Source organism: Urocitellus parryii, chromosome 4, assembly GCF_045843805.1.
Source record: "Urocitellus parryii isolate mUroPar1 chromosome 4, mUroPar1.hap1, whole genome shotgun sequence".
Lineage (NCBI taxonomy): Eukaryota > Metazoa > Chordata > Mammalia > Rodentia > Sciuridae > Urocitellus > Urocitellus parryii.
The window spans coordinates 115,671,705-115,693,440 of NC_135534.1; the positions used below are offsets into that span (position 1 = coordinate 115,671,705).

Sequence of the window (21,736 nt, forward strand, 5' to 3'; positions counted from 1 at the left end):
TTTAATACAGCTATACCTGCCAATGACACTCAAAGAACTCAGCCGACAGTAGGTAGTAGTGGCCACTTCGTCTGTCTAGCAGACTGTGTCATGAGATGCTGGAAAAATCAGAATTCACTTTATTCTGCTTTGTGATCCTGAAAGGATGTTGGGCATTCCTGTCCTCTGAGGTTTGTGGTAAAGTTGTAAAACATGGAAAAATGTGTACAGGTACATTCACAGAATCTATCTAAAGCTTGTGTTTAATGAGGCTGGAAATCACTCATCTAGCAGCAAAATTGTCCTGATCTAAGGAAAGCCTTACTCTTAGAAAAGTACACTTTCCATTCTGGATTGCTCACACACACACACACACACACACACACACACACAGCTCCTTGGTGAAGGATGATGTGTTCTAAACTCACTTCTTCTTTCTGACAATTCCAGACCCTTCCATTCCTGAATAAACCCTTTCAGATAAGAACACCCAGAGGGCAAACACATTTTGCCAAAGTACATGGAAGAGAAAAGAGCAATCAGTAAATTCCCAGAAATACACCTCACTAAGTTCAACCAATGTTGGCCCAGAATGACTCTGAGACAAAGTTTCCCCAACTTGTCTGACTTTATGATCATTTGAAGAGTTTAAAAAGCATGGATGCCACTACTTATTAAGACTGAATCAATAGGGAATAGGGGCCTGGCCTTAGAAGTTTTCAAAGATAATAGAGCATTTGAATATGCAGACAGCTTCAGGAGCCACTGTCCTAAGACCAAAATGGTGGTGCCAAAACTGGGAGGATGGATCATCATCAATATGCGTATCTATGGTTGGTCTGATGTATATCTACAACAATCCAGAGCTGCTGATTCAAGTGTAGTTAGTGCAGTGTCTGCCTCACACACTACAGATGAGAGAATAGCTTTCTCTACAGGTCTGACCCTGGTCTTTGTTTTTCTAACAACAAAAGCATACCTTTTGGGATTCCCAGTCGTTGCTGCTCTTTTGTGAAACCACTGAAAGTAGCTTTCAATGCTTGAGACATCATTTCTTTGCTGCTTGGAGTTAATAATGGGACATCTGCACATTCCATATCTATAAGAAAAAAAATGAAATATTATTCAGCCATAAAGAGAAATGAAATTGTGGCATTTGCCTGTAAATGGATGGAACTGGAAACTATCATGCTAAGTGAAATAAGACAATCCCAGAAAACCAAATGTTCTCTCTGATATGTGATGCTAACTTACAATAAGCAGGTAGAGGTAGGGAAAAATAGAAATACTTTGGATTAGACAAAGGGGGTGAAAGGAAGGAGGAAGACTGAGAGTAGGAAAGCTAGTATAATTAATCTGACATTATTTTCTTATGTTCATTTATGAATACATGACCAATGTAATTCCACATCATATGCAACCAGAAGAATGAGAAATTTTACTCCATATAAGTTTAATATGTCAAAATACATTCTAATGCCATGTATTAAGAAAAGAACAAATAATAAAAACGAGTATATGAACAACAAATTAAATTGGCAATTAAGCATTCATAAAATATAATAGAGTATGGATAGACTGAACAAGGCAAGCTGGAAAAAAACTACGTTAACATCCTCATCAGAGCAGGTAAAATTTAATGCACTTTCCACAACATGCTAGGCCCCTAATTCTTGCCTAAAATGTCCTGCATTCCTTACAAATAAAACATGCTTATTCTTCTGTATACCTCTACCTCTAGTAGTTTACCCATACATAGCCCTTACTCTTTTATAGTCACTGAAAGCATTAGTGTTACTACATATTTCAGTTATCTATGAAAAAGAAAACAATATTTATTCATTGAACCAATAATTATTTAGCATTTGTTATAGCCAAGGAATTAAAGAAAGAAAGAGCAGTAAACAAGTCAGAAATGGCCCTTAGATATCTAATTCGTGCAGTGAATATAGTTGTTAAAATTCTATTGACACTATTAAATGATCAACTACGATGTCCATAAAGGCTTCAAAAGAGAAGTACAACATGCATGTTAACATAAACAGGAATTCCTGCCAGTCTGGAGAGCCAGCAAAGACATCCCTTAGGAGAAGAGAGAGATTTGACATGAGATCTGAGGATGCATAGGCATTTAGGAAGTAAAGACTACTAGTCCAGTAGATTTCAAAGCATGGCACACAGAGCAGCTGAGTCAGTACCACTGGAAATTATCAAATGCAAATTTTCAGCCCCATGCCAGATATATTGGGCACAGATTGGAACCCAGAAATCTGTTTTTTAACACAGAATCCAGGTGAGTGACCCTGATGGGCAGTAAGGGAGAGGACCGTAATCCTAGCCAAAGGAAATAGTACAGATGAAGGTAATGAGATCAACAAGGGGATTTGACATGTGTTAGTTCCAAAAAGGTCAACGCACAATGATCAAGGAGCACAGTTGCCTGAGACGAAGTTGAAGAGGTAAGCAGGAAACCTGCTAAGGAATTTATCAATTTATCCTAAGCAAAACAGAAAATCACTGTGGTTTATGCAGAGGAATGAGCTGACCACATCTGGTTTTAAGATAGCCTTGGCTATTCTATAAAAAATGGTTTAGAAAGTGAGTATGAATGGAAATGGGAAGACTTGTAAGAAAGTTATGGGCATTTGTTATGGTGAGAGCTGATGGTGGCTTTGGTGAATATAAAAAGGGTAATACTGATAAGATAAGCAGGCAAATTTGAAATGCTGAATACAGTAGTAGGTAAAATCCATAAAATTTGGTTTACATAGGTGGTATGGAAGAGTGAGATATCAACACCTGCAGATTTGCCGACGGGTCAAGATCTGATGCTAGATCCACATGCATCTTTACCTCTGCTCTGTCCAGCCCCTCCTGCACCTGCCCACCCTGTTCACGGTGTAGGTCAGTAACTATTGCCAAAGCAGCCAAAGCCAAACATTTCCTGAATTTACCTCAGGCTCAATTTCTCACCCAAAGATAATCCTTCCTCCTCTTCCTGTGACCTTTGGCAGGATGCTCTTACTGCAATGATTATTTTAGAGGCCTGCATCTTCAGTGTACCACAGGTTGAAATTGACTTATCAAAGGGTGAAGTTTCAGCACAAGTGTACTACACAAGTTCCTTGCTCGTCATTTCTAAACCTTGGCTAGAAATTCCTGAGGATACATAATGTTTTATTGGCTAAATAAAATGGAAACATAGAAGGAAAAAGATAAATCACAGTGAATATACTGAAGAAATAAATCTATTGCCCCTGAATGTTGAAATGAATGGAAATTATATTGCACAAACAAAGGGCAGGTGGCACCTTCCCTCCTATTTGCTTTCAGGAAACTGCTCAGAGTTCAGGCTCTGATCAGGAAGGACAGGAGGGCTCACTGTAGCAGCTATCCCAGGATCTGCTAATGACAGGAGAACCGAAGTTCTAGGGAGTGATGATTTGGATTGCTCTGGGACGTGCCCCAAAAAAAGCTAATGGAAAAATCACCATGCCTCCCTCCAGGAAGATTGACAAAATGATGGAAAATCCCAGCTTGTTAGGGAAAAATAAAATGGGGGGAAGGGATGGGACATTAATTACATAACATCCATTCCTTCAAACAATGGAGGAATCATCAAATGAGTCACTGAGAAACACATCAATGCTCCCCACTAGTCCCCACTCTCCAAGTCAGAGGAACAGCTAAGTAGAGGGTTCAGAAATGTCTCCCCTTTAGAAGACAAGTCATTTTCACTCAGAACAAAAGACTGCAGTTAACCAGAGTGTTGCTTCTGAGAGAAGGGTCAACTACAACTTCCCCAATCCCTAGGACAAGGCTAACCATTTGAGTCCGTCGACAAATACTTTGTGAATTGAAATTTTCCAAATTTGAATCAACTTTGCTTCCTTCACTCCCATCCAACATAAATTCATGAACTTGAACTGTGTGAGTTTTGTTTTGTGTTTGTTCCCTCCGTTAAATTTATGACTCGACGAAAAGGACTTTACTGATGACGGAAACTGGCCAGGACAACACATGTGGAAATGCAGACCAGGCCAAACGGACAGGCAGCAGTTCTGCTGCAGACTGCAGGTAAATGACCAGACGGGCCAGGAGGCCCCAGGCACCTTCTAAACAAGAGCACCTGGGTAGTGTGATGCCCTTGTTTGGTGAAGGCCAAGGACAACAGCAGAAAGCCTAAGAGGATTCCCTAAGTCCACTTCCTCTAACTCCACGCTCTGGCAACAGGATCTGGGCAAGAGTGCTGAGTGGACAATTCTCCACTCAGGTTTTTGCTTCCTGTTTGTGGAGCTGACATTTCCGGGTTCTCACTTGTTCTTTCTGAAGGAAGCAGCTGGAGTTACTTTTTTGCCTGTCCACCTCACTGCCCTCTTTAAAAGCCCAGTCCATGTGCAAGTCAGCCACAGTGGCACAGGGGCCCCATTAGTGATACCTGGTGCTGTCCCTTTGGCTGTGGGATTCAAGGGCTGGATCTCCTGAAAAAGTGCTCATAGCCCAACTGTAAACCACCCAACATACATGAGATACCTGCACGTGGATCAAGGCCAAATGATACCCAGTCCAGAGTTCAAGCTCCTGAAGATAGCATAGCAATGCCCTTGGACCCAAAAACTGCAGAAGAAAAAATCGGAGCTTTGCCCACATTGGAAAAGTGTGAATACTGGTTAAAAAAAAAAAAAAAAAACTATATGTAAGTGAACAGTTGGCCAGGATTGTCTTTTTTCAGTGGTATGAGTACCGTACTTCAATGTTGGTGAATGATTGTGTTCAAAAGTGGATATTAGGAAAGAATTAAATTCATCATATAAAATACTATGTAGCTTTCTCATAACTGTAGCAGTTCTGTTAATTACTCAGATCAATAATGATGATGATGAAATCATTACAGGATAGTTAGCCCAAGCAGACCTCTCTATTATTCTTTAAACATTTTTGTCATTACCTATTATAATACTTCCACATTAGACACCAAATAGTTCTAGATTTAGGAACAGCACTTAGACATTTAATCAGAACCTCCATAGATGTTAACTAATTATGGAAAAATACTGAAATGGCCTTTGTGTTAATAATTACAATATGCTAAATTCAAATAACACATTTGTCTCAAAATGCTGAGAACCCAACCTGAAGAAATACTAGGCCAATACAGTGTACAGTGGATACTCGTCAACACATGCACTGGATATTGGTAACACAAATGGTATAATTAGATTTCTTGCCCACTGGTCATTTTTTAGGATCCTAAATCTGAGCTTATATTTATTTTAATAACCCTAGGTGTCTGAGAGGGAAGTTGTACTAAATAAATATAGGAATCACTATCCAAGACTGCACTGTGTGGAGGCAGGTGTGCGCAGGCACTCTCCTTGAATCTGCAGGGCCTACTGAGCTCATGGCATTTTCAAGGCGGGAAACATGGGCTCATTTTTCACTGTGGCCCAACTCCCAACCACCTGATACATGTTTCAAGTGAAATGTAAAACAGGTCTTTCCATTCACTCGTATGCAACTCAAAGTGAAGGGCCCTTCCATTTCCAAGAACCCTTCAAGGGTGTTTCATGCATCTTTTTATATCATTCTCGAGTTCTCCGAATCGGGTGGCTCACGATGACAACGTTACATAGAATTTAAACTTGAACTGGCTTTTTGTTCAGCCAGAAGTTCAAGACAGACTGCCTCACTGGCCTCCAATTGTCTCTCTATGTTCTTAACAAATGACAAAGAGAAGACTAGAGAAGACTGGGATCCTAGGGTTAGGTGGTAAGGGACACAGCTAAGGACAAGAAAACCACGGCATATGTCCCAGCCTTGTGTACCACTGGACAGGGACAAATTCTAGTAGATTAAAACGAGATTAACCATGTGAGTTGGATTTTGTCATAATCAGAGCAGCATGAACCAAATACAAGGATGAATGATATGCCTTACATCTGAGAACTATAAAGTTTACCTGGACTATAGAGTTTACCAGGACCCTTCACATATACTGTTTTACCTCCGAGGGGCCTAGAAAGGTATATTCAAGATTCCCATTTTACAGGTGAGGAAACAAACTCCACCAGATTAAAGGCTTGGCCTACATCACAGCGGGGAGAGACAAACAGGGCCAGAAGCCAGTCTTCCAACTCTGAAAGGCCGGGGTCTTTCTGCTCTATTATACTGCAAATAGGAACAGACCACAAATTAAAAAAAAAAAAATCAGAGCTGAGAAACAATGAGACCTTTTATTTCTTGGTTTAAAAACAGATAAATTTGAAGAACTAATTCAAAATTAAAAACTATTCCAAGAAACCCTGCATTTCATATAGCTAGTCCCATAAAGACATTATTAAAAGCCATTTACATAATCATCTGTATTCTTCTCCTTTCCTGGGACTAAGGATAGTGAAGCTTCTTTCCTTCCACATGATGCAGACAGGATAAATGACAACCTGGCTTCATTCCCTGTTAGCATTCTCCTGAGCCACCCTAATGGGCCACTGTGTACATAATATAAGGTTAATTAATTATATAGAGGCTTAATGAAATGTTTCTTAAAACAAAAAGAACTCTTCTGGTTTATGTGGGTAGGGGGAAAAGAACAATTTCCAAATGGAAAAAACAGGATTCTGAAGATAAGGAAAAAAGACAGGGACATCATGGGGTTGACTTGGCTTGTTGGTCAAAATGTGGGAGTTCTGGGCTGGGGATATACCTCAGTTGGTAGAGTGCTTTCCTTGCATGCATAAGCCCTTGGGTTCAATCCCCAGCACCAAAAAAAAAAAAAAAAGTGGGAGTTATGATCTCACTTTTACAATTAGTGTATTCTCACTAAGTCACTTATTCAATTCATGTCTAAAAGAGATCTACTAAGGGACTGTAGATATAGTTCAGCAGAAAAGCACTTGCCTCAGTTCCATCTCACTATTGAAGAAGAAGAAGAAGAAGAAGAAGAAGAAGGAGGAGGAGGAGGAGGAGGAGGAGGAGGAGGAGGAGGAAGAGGAGGAGGAGGAGACGACAACGAAGAAGAAGACAACGTCAGTTAAGAGGTGGTGTCTATCCTTCATCAGGTTTTACAGTATTCATTTTGTCAATTTCAAGACATACATAAAAGTAGAGGGAACTGTATATGAGCCCCTATTCAGAATCTACCAACCTTCTCAGTTAAAATTTCATCTCATACACACATGTACACACCACAATGAAGAATGACAAAGCCAATCCCAAGCAACATGTCATTTCACTAATAATTTATTTTCAGATGGATTGTTGGAGATAAAGGAGGATCATGATATGAAAGCTTGCAAGAGGATGATATACTCAAGGACAGAGAAAACAGCTTCAAATTACTTCCCCTAGTTCTTACATTGAGGTTTACAGGTCATTTATTGGCCCATCACAGAACTTCTGTTAAAGCCACAGCATCATGATCTGGAAGCTGATAAAGCTGGATCAGAGAGGGATGATTTCTAATGAAGTTGGTAGCTGGTCCCTTTGACGCCTACATCCTGCATGCAGAAGGCTTCAGTGAAGATTCTTCCTAACAGCCCATATTCTCATGAACTTTCAACCCTAACTAGAACATACCAAAAAAAAAAAAAAAAAAAAAAAAAAAAAGCTGAAGATTCTGGCAACTACCAGAAGGACAACTTCAAAGTACCACAGGACCATGATGAAGTTGCCTAAAACAAGCCCTAGTGTAGGAGACAACATCCCCTTACTCCTTTCAACCAAGTGGGGAAATGACTGTGGCCACAGGGACTGATAGCAATGGCTCTAGATTGATTGTCCAACTCTAGAGTTGCTATTGGCCTCCAAGAGGATGTACCCAATAAAGATGTTCATGCTCTCACTGCCCTCTCTCATTCATGAAAAGATGGAGGGGAAGTAGAGTAGCAGGAACCAGTGTCTTTTTGCTCCTCCACTAGAGGCACTAGAAGCCTGGCAGGCAGGACTTCCATCCAAGGGAGCTAATAGTATCCACAACACTTCTGGCTGAGGTTAATGCAAAGAAGGGAGAGAAGCGTCCCTCCTCAGCCCCTGGCTGGGTTTTCATAAAACTAATGATGTGACAAAGTGGTGGGGGACAAGCAGAAATGTTGTCTCAGCAAGAACTAAGCAAGAAATGGCTCAGTGCTACCCATCCAACCAAACAGTCAATCACTGTCACCCAACAATGGGACACTACAATACCTGTAATGGGATCTCATCACTTAGGGAAACCTACACCTGGTTGGTTACCTTTCTCTCATACCCAATCCCCTCCAAAGCGTTGGCCATTAGAAACCACTCCAAGAAAAGGAGAAAGAAGCTGCACATAAAATCCCCAATTTGAGACTGCCCCAAAATGGGAGCCAGTCTCAAATTACAGCATCTCGATTGTTCTGCCAATGCACACAGCCACTAGCGAATGCACACTGTTTGGGTACAACGTGCCAACTCTGAGGTAGATGCCTCTTCACAGAGGGAAGCTGCCCTAGGACAAAAGAGATGGTCTGCTACAAAACAAAGCATGCTCCAAATGGCACTGAGAAGCCAGCCCTGGGTCCTGCAGCAGAGCCTGAGAAAGAAGCCTGCAGAGACAGCCAGACACGTTGAACATCTGTAGGAAGTGACCTCAGACTTCTCCCTCTCTCCCTTCATCCACCCCCTGCCCCATCCCCCAAAAGGAGTTTTAACACATTATTACCACTGAAGTCCTGAGGATTTGGTGACTCACCAGGCACACACATGGTTCCAATGAGCCCTTGACCATTACATGGTAGGGAAGCAGGAAAAACAAATGAAAGCAGTTGTAATTCGGCAGCGCCGGAGTTCAGACCTGCCAGACAAAAGGGATTGCAGGCATGTTCCCAAATTCGTTCAGGCACCTGACATGCAAAAGCTATTTTTAATCACTGGATTTATTTCTTTCCTAGCCCCTCCACCATCCTCACCTCAGCAAATGTATTGGAAGGCAGAGCACAGCCCAAATCAACTCCAGGTGTTCAGGGAAACCCAGAAAGGCTCTTCCGTTCCAGGATCCAAGCCAGCAAGCAGAACCACCCCCTGGGTCCTGCATTTAAATTTTCTCTCTGTGTGCCTTAGAATAGTTCAAATCTTCCACCCAAAACATTGGGCAAACAGCCAGAAAGAGAGGAAATATTTGAATGAAGGTGCCCTGCTAGAAAAACTTCTAGATATGTGTTATCTCCAGCAGTTTTGCAAGTGAAGGCACATGAAACAGTCTCAAAGCTCCTGAGGTGGAGCTTGCTTTCATTCTGTGCCATGCTCTACCTGCCTTGCAATGAGGATTACATGAAAGGCATTTGAAAATGCCAACACCTAATACATAGAAGATGCTCAATAAATTATTGGTGGCATCTTATAAAACATAACTGAAAAAATACATGATTGTACTACCTAATGCTTAGAGAGACAACAAGGAGAAGGGATGTGACAATTTCTCCAGATACAAACAACTGAGAAAATGAGCAAAAAGAAGGAAAAATCAGATTCTGAGATAGAAGTGGAAATTGAAAACACCTAAAACCGGCTCTTTTTTTTTTTTTAACAGATTAATTTCATACCTCTTCCTCATCCTTTTGGGGCAATTATCTGAAATATGTTTGCCATGACTACACTTCACAGCTACATGAATCCAATTGGCCTCTGTTTTTTTAAAAAAAAAAAAAAACTTCCCATCAATATGGCACAAAATCAAAATATAATTTGTATTCAAAACTCTTTTCTCTATATTTGGAATTTGCCAAAACTCAAGTAACATTTTACCATAGTCATTTATGGGCCTTTAAATTAATGCCACTCTGATAAAAAAAAAAAAAAAACAGTACTGGGGGCAGAAAAAAGATAGGAAGAAATAAAAGAAGGAAGGAAAAGAGAAAGAGATTTGAAGAATAACTTAGTTTTGAATGATCACTTCAAACCATGTACAAAGTGCTTCACATGTTTCAAATCATTTCCTATATACATGATTACACTTGACTCTCACCAAATAACTTATTTTTATAAGTCCAAAATGTCCCAGAACAGTATGATTTCTTGTCATAAAAAACACAAAGCCCCAGCCACCACATCACTAAGGAGGAAGAGGGAGCATGGTCCTTTCCTGCAGCTCTACAGCCAGCCATACTGCATCCAATGGGTTCATCCCATGATGCTCACACACGTGCCCACACACATGCTAGGGATGGAACTCAGGGCCTGTAATATGCTAGGCAAACACTCTACCACTGAGTTACACTCCCAGCCCTTATTCTGAACGAGGGAAACGCTTGCCTTGCCCTCAACTAAAATACTCACAACTGAGTCAGGCTTTTGGTACTGACATGGATAACCCCACCTGAGAAAATGGAAAACATCTGATGTCCCACATCTTCCTATTATCCCAGCTTCTCCTAGCAGTCTTTGAGGCTTCCACCTCTAAGATGCTAAAGATGCCAGTTAATTTGGAATAACCAATTTATTTTAATTTCACTTATTCCTTCCTATATTTATCACTATGGCTATTTGGACAGAATTCTTCATTTTAGAAAGCATTTTGTCCAATACTTTAGTATGACCCTCAAAACAACCAAGTAAAACCTCTTCCCCACAGGCAAGGAAACTGAGACTCAGTGCATTCTGCAGAAGGGAAGAGCCTCTGTCACTGAGACTTTCTGCAGACAGCAGCACAACCCAGAGTTTCAGGCACCGCTGCACATCTTACCAGCACTGGGCTGCACCAAGCCCCGGCCCAGAGCCTACTTGACACTTAGCCGAGGGACAAAGCGGACATGGCCAAGAGAGGTCCTGAATATCATCAAGAAGGCTGGGCTGGTCAAGGTGGAGGATCAGGAGTTTTCTTTATGGGCAAAGGAAAAATCTGGGCAAACAAATGGAGTAGAGCCCATTTATTTAGGCTGGAAGAGGTAAAGTTTTTCTGCACTTTTGAACTGTTTTCTCAAGGCCTGCCTCTCCCTCCCACGCAGGAAACAAACACAGAGACCGGCCTCTTTCCAGAGAGTGCTCCAGTGGCTCAGAGCTAGCCTGGGAAGGACAGAAGGAAGAGAGACTTTAGAGAAAGGAGACAGGAGCTGGGGACAGATGGGCCATGGCCACAGGAGGAGGAGGAGGGGGGCATGGGCAGCCAGAGAGGAAGCAGGACCTGGGAAGAGAAAGAGGGGTAAGAGCTGGCAGAGAAGGAGGCACAGAGGGAAGGAAAGCAGAGAGCAGAAGAAGGGAATATTAGAAAAATTTTAACCAGATTAAAAAGAGAAGGCAGGATAGGGACAGGCTGGGAGGAGGCAGCCTCTTATTCTCAGTTGATCAAGTTCAGAAAACAACACTTTTCCATAAGTTTTGAAAGGAAATTCTCTCCCCACTTTCTTATTTATTTATACATTATATAAATACATTTTTAAACCAAAAAAGGGCTGTCTTTCCAATGGGAAAAAGCCTTGTTTGAGATGAAAGCCAGTCTTCAAAAACCCCTCAAAGGAAGCTGAAACCCCACATGTCTTGGTGCTACAGAAAGAAAAACAAAGTGGACATTCTTCCTAGTTCTAAGGCTTTTTTATGCAGATGTGTTTTTCTTTTAATAAATAAATCTGGACAGAGAAGGAAAATGCACACCCATACACATTCACACAGCACGACTGTCTGTTTTCAACCCAGGGAAACCACGATGAAAAATAAGAATATTTCATTCCATTTTCCCAGTGTAGGAGACAAAGATTCTCACTCTGCCAGGCACTGGTGTGGAAGCAAAGCACATACACATCCAGCCCACACTGTCCAATCGACAAAGGAATGAGAGGTGATCCAGGGAATGGCAGAACCTAGGGAAACCCACCATCTGTCCCCAGAAGTCGCCTCACCTCAGACACCAGCTGCTCCCCACTCTGAGCCATTCCATTTCATTCATAAGCCACAATAATGATTAAAAAGTGATCCTACATATTAAGTTAAATCTGCCTTCTTAAGAGTTCCATCCATCAACCCCAGTTCTGTTGGCTGAAGACACAGTGTGCAAATTTAATCTTTCTTATCTAAAAGTTTTCAACTGCTCTCCTTTGTCATATCTTCTGTCCAGGTTTTAAAACTCCCAGATTCCTCAAACTACTCATGATGACATGGTTTTTGGCCACCCACCCCCACCTAGAAGCCTTTCTATGTCCCTAAAGATCTTCACAAGCATCTACAGACAAACATACTTCTCCAGATCAAAATGAGACCAAGTTGATCACTGTATCCTGCAAGCGTTGGTCAGTGAAGTCTAGGACAACATTAACAGTCACTCAAAGTACACTGCTACCCGCCCCCATATAAACCGATATGGAGCCTGTTCTGCACCTATTGACTGGATTTTATTAACCTCAAAGTAAAGTTTTACATTTCTCCACATTAAACTTCACCTTGTTTGTTTTGCCCATGTGTAGACACTTTTTTATATCATGAATCCATCCTCATCCTATCATCTACCCATCTCAGCTTTGCACCAGCTGCAGCTTACTAAGTATGTGCTCTGCGTCTTTCTCTATTCTAAGCCCCTGATGTTGTTGAAAAGGCAATGACCAAGTGCTGAGCCCCCATAACATAACACGAGAGACCATGCATTACTTTGACACTGACACATTAATCAAGACCCTTTGGGTATAGTTGCTCAATGAGTTACAAATCCTCCTGACTTTACTATCATCAGAGCCACATATCTTCATCTCGACCACAAATATATCATGGAAAAACTGAGACAACAGCATTACTAAAATCAAAAGATGAGGCCACGATATTCCAGCGGCTCTACAATATGAAGTCAGTTCCCCCCTTCAGTTTCTCCCTAAGCACCAGACAAATGCAAAGACAGGATGGGAATGGCTGAGCTGAGATTCAGACTTTTGCACAATAGAGAAAGACACAGAAAAAAAGGGGGGGGGAAAGAGTGGAGAGAGAGAGAGAGAGAGAGAGAGAGAGAGAGAGAGAGAGAGAGAGAGAGAGAGCGCAAGAGCATGCTGCTGCACAGCAAAGCTTTGCTTCCAGAAACAATGGGCAGTTAAGAGAACAATGGCTACAGACAAAGTGTTGGTCTATTTATATCTGCCACAGTGAGTCCCAGACAGGAGGAACTGGAAGTCTGCCCTGTATGCATAGCTCCAACTGGACCCGAGCTAGGAGGAAGATGAGGTCACCAAGAATGTTGCCTGCTTAGGAATGGGCTTCTTTTTTGCTCATACAGCTCCTGCTTAGCCCAAAGGATCTCTTTAGCCGAGTGAAGAAGTTTGCTTGCCCACTTCTGTAGCACAGCCCCGCTGAGAAGGGTTGGTTCAGAAAGGCAGCTGCTGCTCTGCCCAGCCCAAAGCAATTAAGGCCTCTCTCTACAGAGGTCACAGGAAGGCAGAGATGCCAAGGACAAACCAACCGATCGATGGAGGTCAGCTCTATGGTTCCTGAGCCAACAGTCTTATCAGTCTGTTAATTACACATGTTTAGGGACACCATAAAAGAGTTTTTCCATGGGAAAGTTCCCTCCTCACTTCTCTGGAGCTGAATAAAGAGGCCAAGAGCTGATATTCAGAGATGTGTGCAAGGAATCTCAAAGGAAATCTCTTCTTTCCCTCACCTTCAGCCCTTGTAGATGGTTTCTCTAGTTTCTGGAATTTCACCTTTGGCTCTAACATGATTTTGGAGTGATAATCAATTTTAATCCTTCCCAACTGTGTTATTTATATTCTTAATCCACCTGCAGGTTTACTCAAAAGGGCCACTAGTGATCAGATTGGCCTGCAATAGACACCAAACTGAAAATGCATAGCATCTGGGCCCTAGAGGATGGCACAGGGAAAGAGGACAGGAATGAGACCCTGCAGGCAGTTACTTCCTTTATCCTGAATGTCACCAAAGCTCATGGCATTAAGGCACAACAAACAGTCAGCAATCACATCCCCTGGACCAGTCCACATTACAGCCGTAAGACTTCTAAGTGCAAAGCTGGGATCTGCCAAAAGCAAGAAATTCGGGACTTAATACTGATTCTCCTGCAAAGAGGCTTTGGTTTTCCACCCATGCCTCTGTCTTCCTGTCACTGACTTCCTTTCTTATTCCTTAGGGACAAGAACTGAGTCCACAGGGACTCAGTCCTGTGCCTCTTTCCCTCCTCCAGAGCCCAGATGCTATGCATTTTCAGTTTGGTGTCTATTGCAGGCCAATCTGATCACTGGTGGCCCTTTTGAGTAAACCTGCAGGAGGATTAAGAATATAAATAACACTGTTGGGAAGGATTAAAATTTATTATCACTCCAAAATCATGTTAGAGCCAAAGGTGAAATTCCAGAAACTACAGAAACCAATATTTGAGTGGATAGAAAGGAGTCCAAAATAAGATTATTTTCCTCCTTTTCATTTAAATAGCTTGAGATATTTTATGGCGAATATGCCAGGTATTGTTTCCATATTGAGGGGGAACTAGTGGCAAGCATTTAATGCTCTCTAATTTAAAAGCTTAAACACAGAGAGGCAAGGGCTAGACATTTCTGGGGTCATCGGCTGACACTAGTTACATGGAAAGAACTAGGTTCCTTCCCCAACCCCACACTCTCTTCATTATCTTCACAAGTCCATGAGTCAAGCAGCTCAGGGTTCAGACCATGTGGAAGGCACCCTAATAAAGCTGAACTTCTGAGATAAAAGAGATAATATGCATGAGGTAACAGCAAGCAAACATTCCAGTACATCTTTCATTCTATGCAGATGGCAGTGACAGAAACCCATCTGAAATACACCACACTGAAGCACTGACCATCTGAAATACACCACACAGGAAAGATCCAAGCGGCTGCAAGGGCCACGTGACCTCACTCAGTATTTCATTCAAATACTGCTTCCTCCACTTCTCTCCACCCTTAACTCCCTACAGGCTAAATATTCCGTTCTTTCCAAGGGCCCTGCTGACTCACCCCAGCATAATGTTAAGACAGCCACATGGGAGCCACATGGTTGGAATGGAGAGAAGGCAAAGAGAGACACATTTGTACCCTGAAGCAAGGCTGACATCAGAGAAGATGCAAAAATTCCCAACCATAGCGTGTTTGGCAAGCACAGGAGACAGCCCCCCTCTTCACCTATCACAGTCTTCAAAAATGCCTGCACGAAAGCAGAACGCACCCAAATGGCATGGCCCCAACCCAGGACACCTGGAGCTTACAGTCTCAGGCTTTATGTATTCCAAAACTTATGAGATAAAGGCCCCCCACTCAGTTCTGAAAACCTAAATGTATGTCCCTAATGAGCCAAAAATCCTATTCTTTGAGACACATATTAATTTTAGAGCCCTAGCTGAAGTTTCCAGAGCTACTAACAAGGTACTTAGGACCCAAAGAGACCAACTTTGAAGGGAGAATGGTTACTCTCCCCAAACCACTAACCTTGTCATCTGAAGCTACTCCGTGATTTGTGCAGACCTACTTAATCTATAATTTTGGCCTCTATTCTCTTCAGCTTTGGCCTTTTTTTTTATAACTTGGAGCAGTAACTACCAATCCATGCATTCTACTTAAATGTTCACACATTTCTTATTTCTGCTGCTCTGTCCTCCTCACTCTGGCTATGTGATGCATAAACCCTTATCTGTAGCCAAAAAAGCAGAAAATAAGAATTTACAGAATTTGCTATAAAACTTTAACAACTCCTCAGAGGGAGGTTCTCCCTACTGGCAACCAGACACAATTATAAGATAAATGAAAAGGAAGCTGCCGAAAAAGAAGGAAGAGCTGAACTCTGTCATTGGTCAAGGGTCCTACGCTATTCCTGGAACTCAGAAGGAAACTTAGATATCATCTACTTCAAACTTTTTCTTTTATTGATGGGGTAATGAATCTCGGAGAGTTGACACCGATAGCCTTAGGTCACATGGTTACTAATTCTAGACCCTATGACTCCCCGTCATTTTTTTTCTTCAACCCCATTGCTGTTTACTTACTGCCATGGATTGGGAGAGAGAGTATCCTCCAGGTCTTCATGATAAGCAAGCCCTGGTTCATCATTCTTGATAAACACTATTCCTGCCTAGTTCTTAAGAACCATAGAGGGACAGCCCATCCAAAGATCCAACAAATATGATAGGATTCAATGGACTCACGATGCTATCTGCTTCCACTGCAGGTTATAAGTTTTGAGTAAGAATGGTCACAGACTCTACAGTAGAAGACTTTCCTTCGAACAGAGATTTCCTGTTGTATAGAGGGAATCATAAAACAAGTAATCTGTGATGCCCAACTTCAATTGCATATCAGCTCTGAAATGTGAGGCTGCTATTCCTATCAATTCAGAAAAAAATGTGAAAATGAACAGTTGATTTCAGTAACTTTTATCTAAAACTCACTGAAAGGAGAACAATGAGTCATGTCATTTGGTGGCTAATACTGCCATCCCAGCCCCACTTGTGTGCCAAACAGGGTAACCAAGAGGGATACAACAAACCCTACTGGCAAAGCCAAGACATAAAATCAAGGGCACAGGCCTATGAATTGAGCCTCTGTGTCTGTGATAAAACTGTCTAGCCCAAAAAAGCATGAAGTCCTGAAGCAATACAAAAATACCGCTCGACTTCTAAACGCAAATATATACGGGTAGCAGAGACCTAAGGCTTCAAGGAAAGACATACCTAGCCTTGATTTCTTTTATCCCACACAGGTTTCTCCCTCTCCTTTTCACAATGGGTCTCTTCCTAATGGCCCCAAACACACAGACTGCAGCATCCTGGCAATCCCACTGCTGCCCCAAAGTCTCGCCCACACAGGCCCAGAGCAGACAGCCTCGATGCCTCTTCCAGCAACAAACCCAAGAGAGGCTGACAGGGTCGCCAGGCAAACCCAATCTCCAGATCAATGGGCAAGACAGACCAATAGGTGGAGAGCAGAGGAAAAGGGATCAATGCAAGAGGCAGGCAGCCGAAGCCACTCTCCATCTGCCTGGGTCAGGTGGGAAAGGGAGAGACTAGGATGCAAAGCCCTCATCCGCTGCTAATAAATGGCTCTGCCTCATCAGGAAGCCATTAGGAAATTGCAGCCACCACAGCCCAAGCTCCCCGTACTGAACTGTCTGCACGCAGCTGGTAAAAGCGCTCATTATCTCCACCCATCCCAGACGTACCGTACCGTACACTGGCTCACTCCATCATGGGGTCCAACCAAGGGAGACAGCTCATTGCAGCCTGAGCTTGAATGAGGATGGAGAAGGAACTGACAAGGTCCTTGGAGATGGGAAGGTGCAGGGCTCACCCAGGTGTGTGCTCCAAGCTCCCATTGTGAACAGGGGTCCACGTCCTCATTCCCAGTTAGACAGTAATTTTTTTTTTAACATTTATTCTTTAGTTGTAGGTGGACACAATACCTTTATTTCAGTTTTTATGTGGTGCTGAGGATTGAACCCAGTGCCTCACGCATGCTAGGCAAGCGGTTTTTCTCTGAGCCACAACCCCAGTCCAACAGTAATTTTTTAACTCACAAAGACATGTGGACTGAGAGTGGGCATAAGGCTACTTTTGGGGTGATTAAAAGATGCCAAAATTAGTTGTGGGCAACATGGGCACAACTCTAAATGTACTAAAACCACTGAAACCTACATTTTTTCAATGGTGTATTTTGTCATGTGAATTTTATCTCAATTTAAATAACAATAAATCTTAAAAGAGAAGGATCTACTGACCCACCAAGTAATGCAATGGGATCTGTGTGGTGACTGATGACCATGGATCCTACATTTGGAGTTTCCCTTCCAGTGAGCCAAACAAATGGCACCTAATTACACAAACGATAGATACATGCTCACAACACTCCAATGATGGCTATTGTGGGATGTTTTGCATTGGAGACTAGGGCAGGGGCTGGGTTCCAGAAATACTGAGAGAAGAGCCAGAAAGAGCCTGCTAATGTCTTGGGTGGAAGGGAATAAGGTGACAAGGACAGAGCCAATAATGGGTGGATGGCATTACTGAGAGGGGCGGACAGAGAGAGGATGAAATGGCCCACACCCACCTCTGACACATGGAAGGGTTTGACACAGGGGCTAGGCTATGCTCACTGGGACACTGTGGGAGCAGCTGGGCAAGGTCCACTTCCAGAGGCAGACACCTGGTGTGGGCAGCTTCTGGGACCACTTATGTTGAGGACTCAGAGGAAAGGCCACAGACTAACAGAGACAAACAAAAACCTTGCCCACAAATGATTCCAGCAAAGGCCTCTCCAGCCTCCTTCCAAAGCAACACTTGCATTTTTATAAGGCTCACTGGGAAAAGAAGTATTCTTCAGACTCTGGTTCTTGCTCCCTGGCTGGAGGTTTCTCTCCCAACCCCAGTGAGGTGACAGAGGAGGGACAGACAGAAGGTGAATCTCAAGCAAACAAACATGGGCGCAGGATCCCTGGACGGGAACTGAGGAAGGTGTAGTCACAATACTGTGACGGCAAGGGATCTTTTTGGGAAATTCTTTTCGAGAGGGATCTGTGAGTTCGGTCCCCTGGAATGCCCTGAAGCAGCTCTGATTGGTTCCCTGGCCCTGACTAAGATTGAGCAGGGCCCCACCCGCAGATGAGTAAACACAGGGAGGAGGAGGGAGGAGGAGCAGGAGGGGCAGGAACCAGAAAAGGCAAGTGCTGACTCTGGTTCAGGGAACAGACAAGATGAAATTCAGGGAAGTGTGCCTGTGTGTGTGGATGTGTGTGTGTGTGTGTGTGTGTGTGTGTGTGTGTGTGTGTGTGTGTCAGAAATCAAGAAATAATTCTCTGGGCCTTACACACCACTCCAGTTGGGATCCAGCTCTGCCTTGGCAGCTGGCTCATTGGTTCTTTATAATATACTGAATTAGTCACTGGATTAGCAAGCACATTTACACACACTGGCGCACAGCTGTTTAAAGACACACGATCCCCTTTTCTAGGTGCCAGATTCTGGCTGTAAATCAACCACTGCAATCAGCAACTGGCAAACCCCAGAAGTACACGGTTCCTACAGATTTCTTTAGTTGCATAGCACTTTAGGAAAAGTCAGCCAGAGTGGAGATGGTCTAACACGCATGTAGGGGACGGGCAGGAGACAGGGCAAAAAAAGACAATACAAAAAGACATACTTTTTGTATCTTATGGAAGATGCCAAACAATTCACCAACCTGGACCTTCACTGTCCCTTTGAGGAGGGCAGCCTGGCCCAGGAAATGACACCTGGGGAAAGGGGAGCCCCTTTCTGTGTTACCAGTCTATAGTTTCCCTTTTAAAACTTCCATGCCCAGGTGACCTCTCAGGAAAGAAAGGATGCCAAGGCAGAGAGGAGGACTTCAGCAATAAAAATAATTTGGGGTCCTGACAACCATTCTAAGAAGCCGCCGCAGCGATGAAGAGGCCAGCGTAATGCCTGAAAATAACGCTTCAGAGTTGGAAACTGACCCAACCCCGAGCTCAGGCATGGTAAGTATGCGTGAGAGGGATTGGAAAATAATATAACTGGCCGCAGGGACTGTTCTGGCCCACTTGGTTATGGGGGTGTCAAGTGGAAAATTTTCTGTAACCAGGTTAACAGTAACCACAGTTTTAACAACCACTGAAGTAATAACAGCGTCAGCAGCAATGAACATTTGTACAGAACTTGGTAGCCTGAGAGATAATGATAATACCGTTGGTTGAGACCCTGTGGCAGTGAAAAAGGATTTTACAGGAATTATTTCTAATCCTTGAAAAAGTCCTGAAAGCTCTTTATTATTATCTCCATTTAAGGATAAGTAAAGCAAAGCTTAGGAAAGTTAAATAATTTTGAGGACAAATTAGTAAGCAGTAAGTCTGAATTCAAACCCAGGGCTGTGTTACCAGCCTCAAGTGAGGAATATTACTATAATCAACATCATAAAAGTGAGGTGGTGTGGTTCAGGGACAAAGATAATTTACGATTAAAAAAAAAAAATAAGTGTAAATCCTTTGACTTGGAGATCTCACCTACCAAATGGGAAAAATAGAATTTCTCTATACAGTAAGATTATGGTTTAAAAAAAAAAAAAAAAAAAAAAACCTGTTGCATAAATAAATCTACCTGAGAAATTAAGGCAAGAACCAAGTACCAATTACTAAATGAGATGAATTACACTTAGACTCTGTTGGAATAGGAATTTGGGGAAGATTCACAAATATTGTGACTAGCTTATGTAGGAAGAGACTTGTGTGTATCTTGTACCAGTTTTTGGAAATTCAAATATTATCTCCCCAGAATTGGTTGGCCTATAAAAGCAATGAAAATACTATTTTCTTACAAAGCAAGGCATCTAAGGGCAACTGGAGATTTGCTTCATCTTTGTTCACTGCTCACTGCCTATGCCATACCAGAGGCAGAACATGCCAGGCAAAGCCCTATGAGTCCAGGACAAGTCATTAAGGTCCCATCTCATTCAAAACTAAGCCACTGTTTGTCCACCTAGCACCCAAAATCCTGTGGAGACTTTGCAGCCAGCATGAAATTTCAAAGTTCTTCCATCAACCCACCCATCACACAAGAGTATGGACGAAGGTAGAAAAACCACAAGGGTCCCCTAAGTGAAGCATTCATAAATCCAGAAATAGGTGCTTTATTATTAAAAAAAAAAATCTCCATTGAATCTGAGGTCAACTCCAGGTCCACCACGTAGATGTTGATTCATTCCATGTGCGTGTTTATTTTTCTACAAACATTCCTGCTGCATCAAGTGGCCTCAAGGCCTAGACTTGTGTCTCTGAATGTCCCCTCCCTGGAAAATTCTCAAGCATGGGTGGAGCCCTCACTTCATTCTCCGACGTCCTAATCTGGAAATGGGGGGCCAAAAGACCAATGCTACATGCAAGTTTAGTAAATTTAGTAAGCAACCTTTCTTTGTCCATCTCGGACTTGAAAATGCACCATGGAAATTATGTGAACTGTGGGGGATTTTCCCCCTTTCCCTCTACTGCACATCTCTATGGTAAATATTTATAGATAAGCTGAATATTTTCTTCCTAACCCTAATGATAATGAGGAGCCTAAAAAGAACATACTGCCCAGAACATACTGCCTCTTAAAAAGAATGTTATCAAGTTTTCTCTCAGAATAGGTTGTAAGTAAGCAGGACTTTATAATTAGGAAAAATCTAAGTCCAAATGTGTAACTAAAAATGTATGACCCTGAGCAAGTTATCTGAACCTTTCTGAAATCAGTTTTTACCTACAAAAATGAGGATTAAAACACCAACATTATAGGATTATTTAAAGAATGTGATTATTTCTGTAAAGCACCTGACACATAGTAGGTGCTCTATAAATACTAACTTTTCTTATTCCTCATACCTGCAACACAGCAATGTATACAGACCAAAAAAAAGCACCCAATAGTTTTGAAGAACATTTGATTTCCATTAGGACCCAGGGAAGGTGTAAGATTGAACTCTTAATCTATGTGAAATCAAGGATGCATTTCCTGTACACATGTGCATGATTCACCCTGGGGAGTTCTTATGTATACAGCATCGCCACTCTGTATCCTATCTCCCACTAATTTAATAACACTCTTTGTATCGCCAATAACTCCAGAGCACTTTTGAAATGTGAATTTATTATCTTTCTCACTCTCTCCCAAAGAAAGGCTACTCACTCACTAGAAGTAACCTCTTTCAAGAAGAATACAGAGTGCAGAAATCATCTGGTATCTCAGGGTGAAAACAGACTCAGGTGTCCTGATTCTTTCTCCAGGCAACAGAAGGACATGGGATGACTACCCATGCAGACCTGTCCAGTCAATAGCATAGAAAAT

At 42.4% G+C, this 21,736-nt stretch overlaps 1 protein-coding gene across 5 annotated transcripts in view; it reads right to left on the minus strand.

Moving 5' to 3' along the window:
- Ets1 (ETS proto-oncogene 1, transcription factor) overlaps positions 1 to 21,736 on the minus strand; it is a 129,817-nt gene that overhangs the window by 31,603 nt on the left and 76,478 nt on the right. For 4 of the 5 annotated variants that reach the window (XM_026392404.2, XM_026392406.2, XM_026392409.2 and 1 more), the window contains one exon: positions 959 to 1,078. In XM_026392404.2, the coding sequence (XP_026248189.1) occupies positions 959 to 1,078 (120 nt within the window). Of the gene's footprint in view, positions 1 to 958; positions 1,079 to 8,686; positions 8,758 to 21,736 lie in introns of those variants that run through there. The other variant, XM_026392408.2, reaches the window with a different exon arrangement.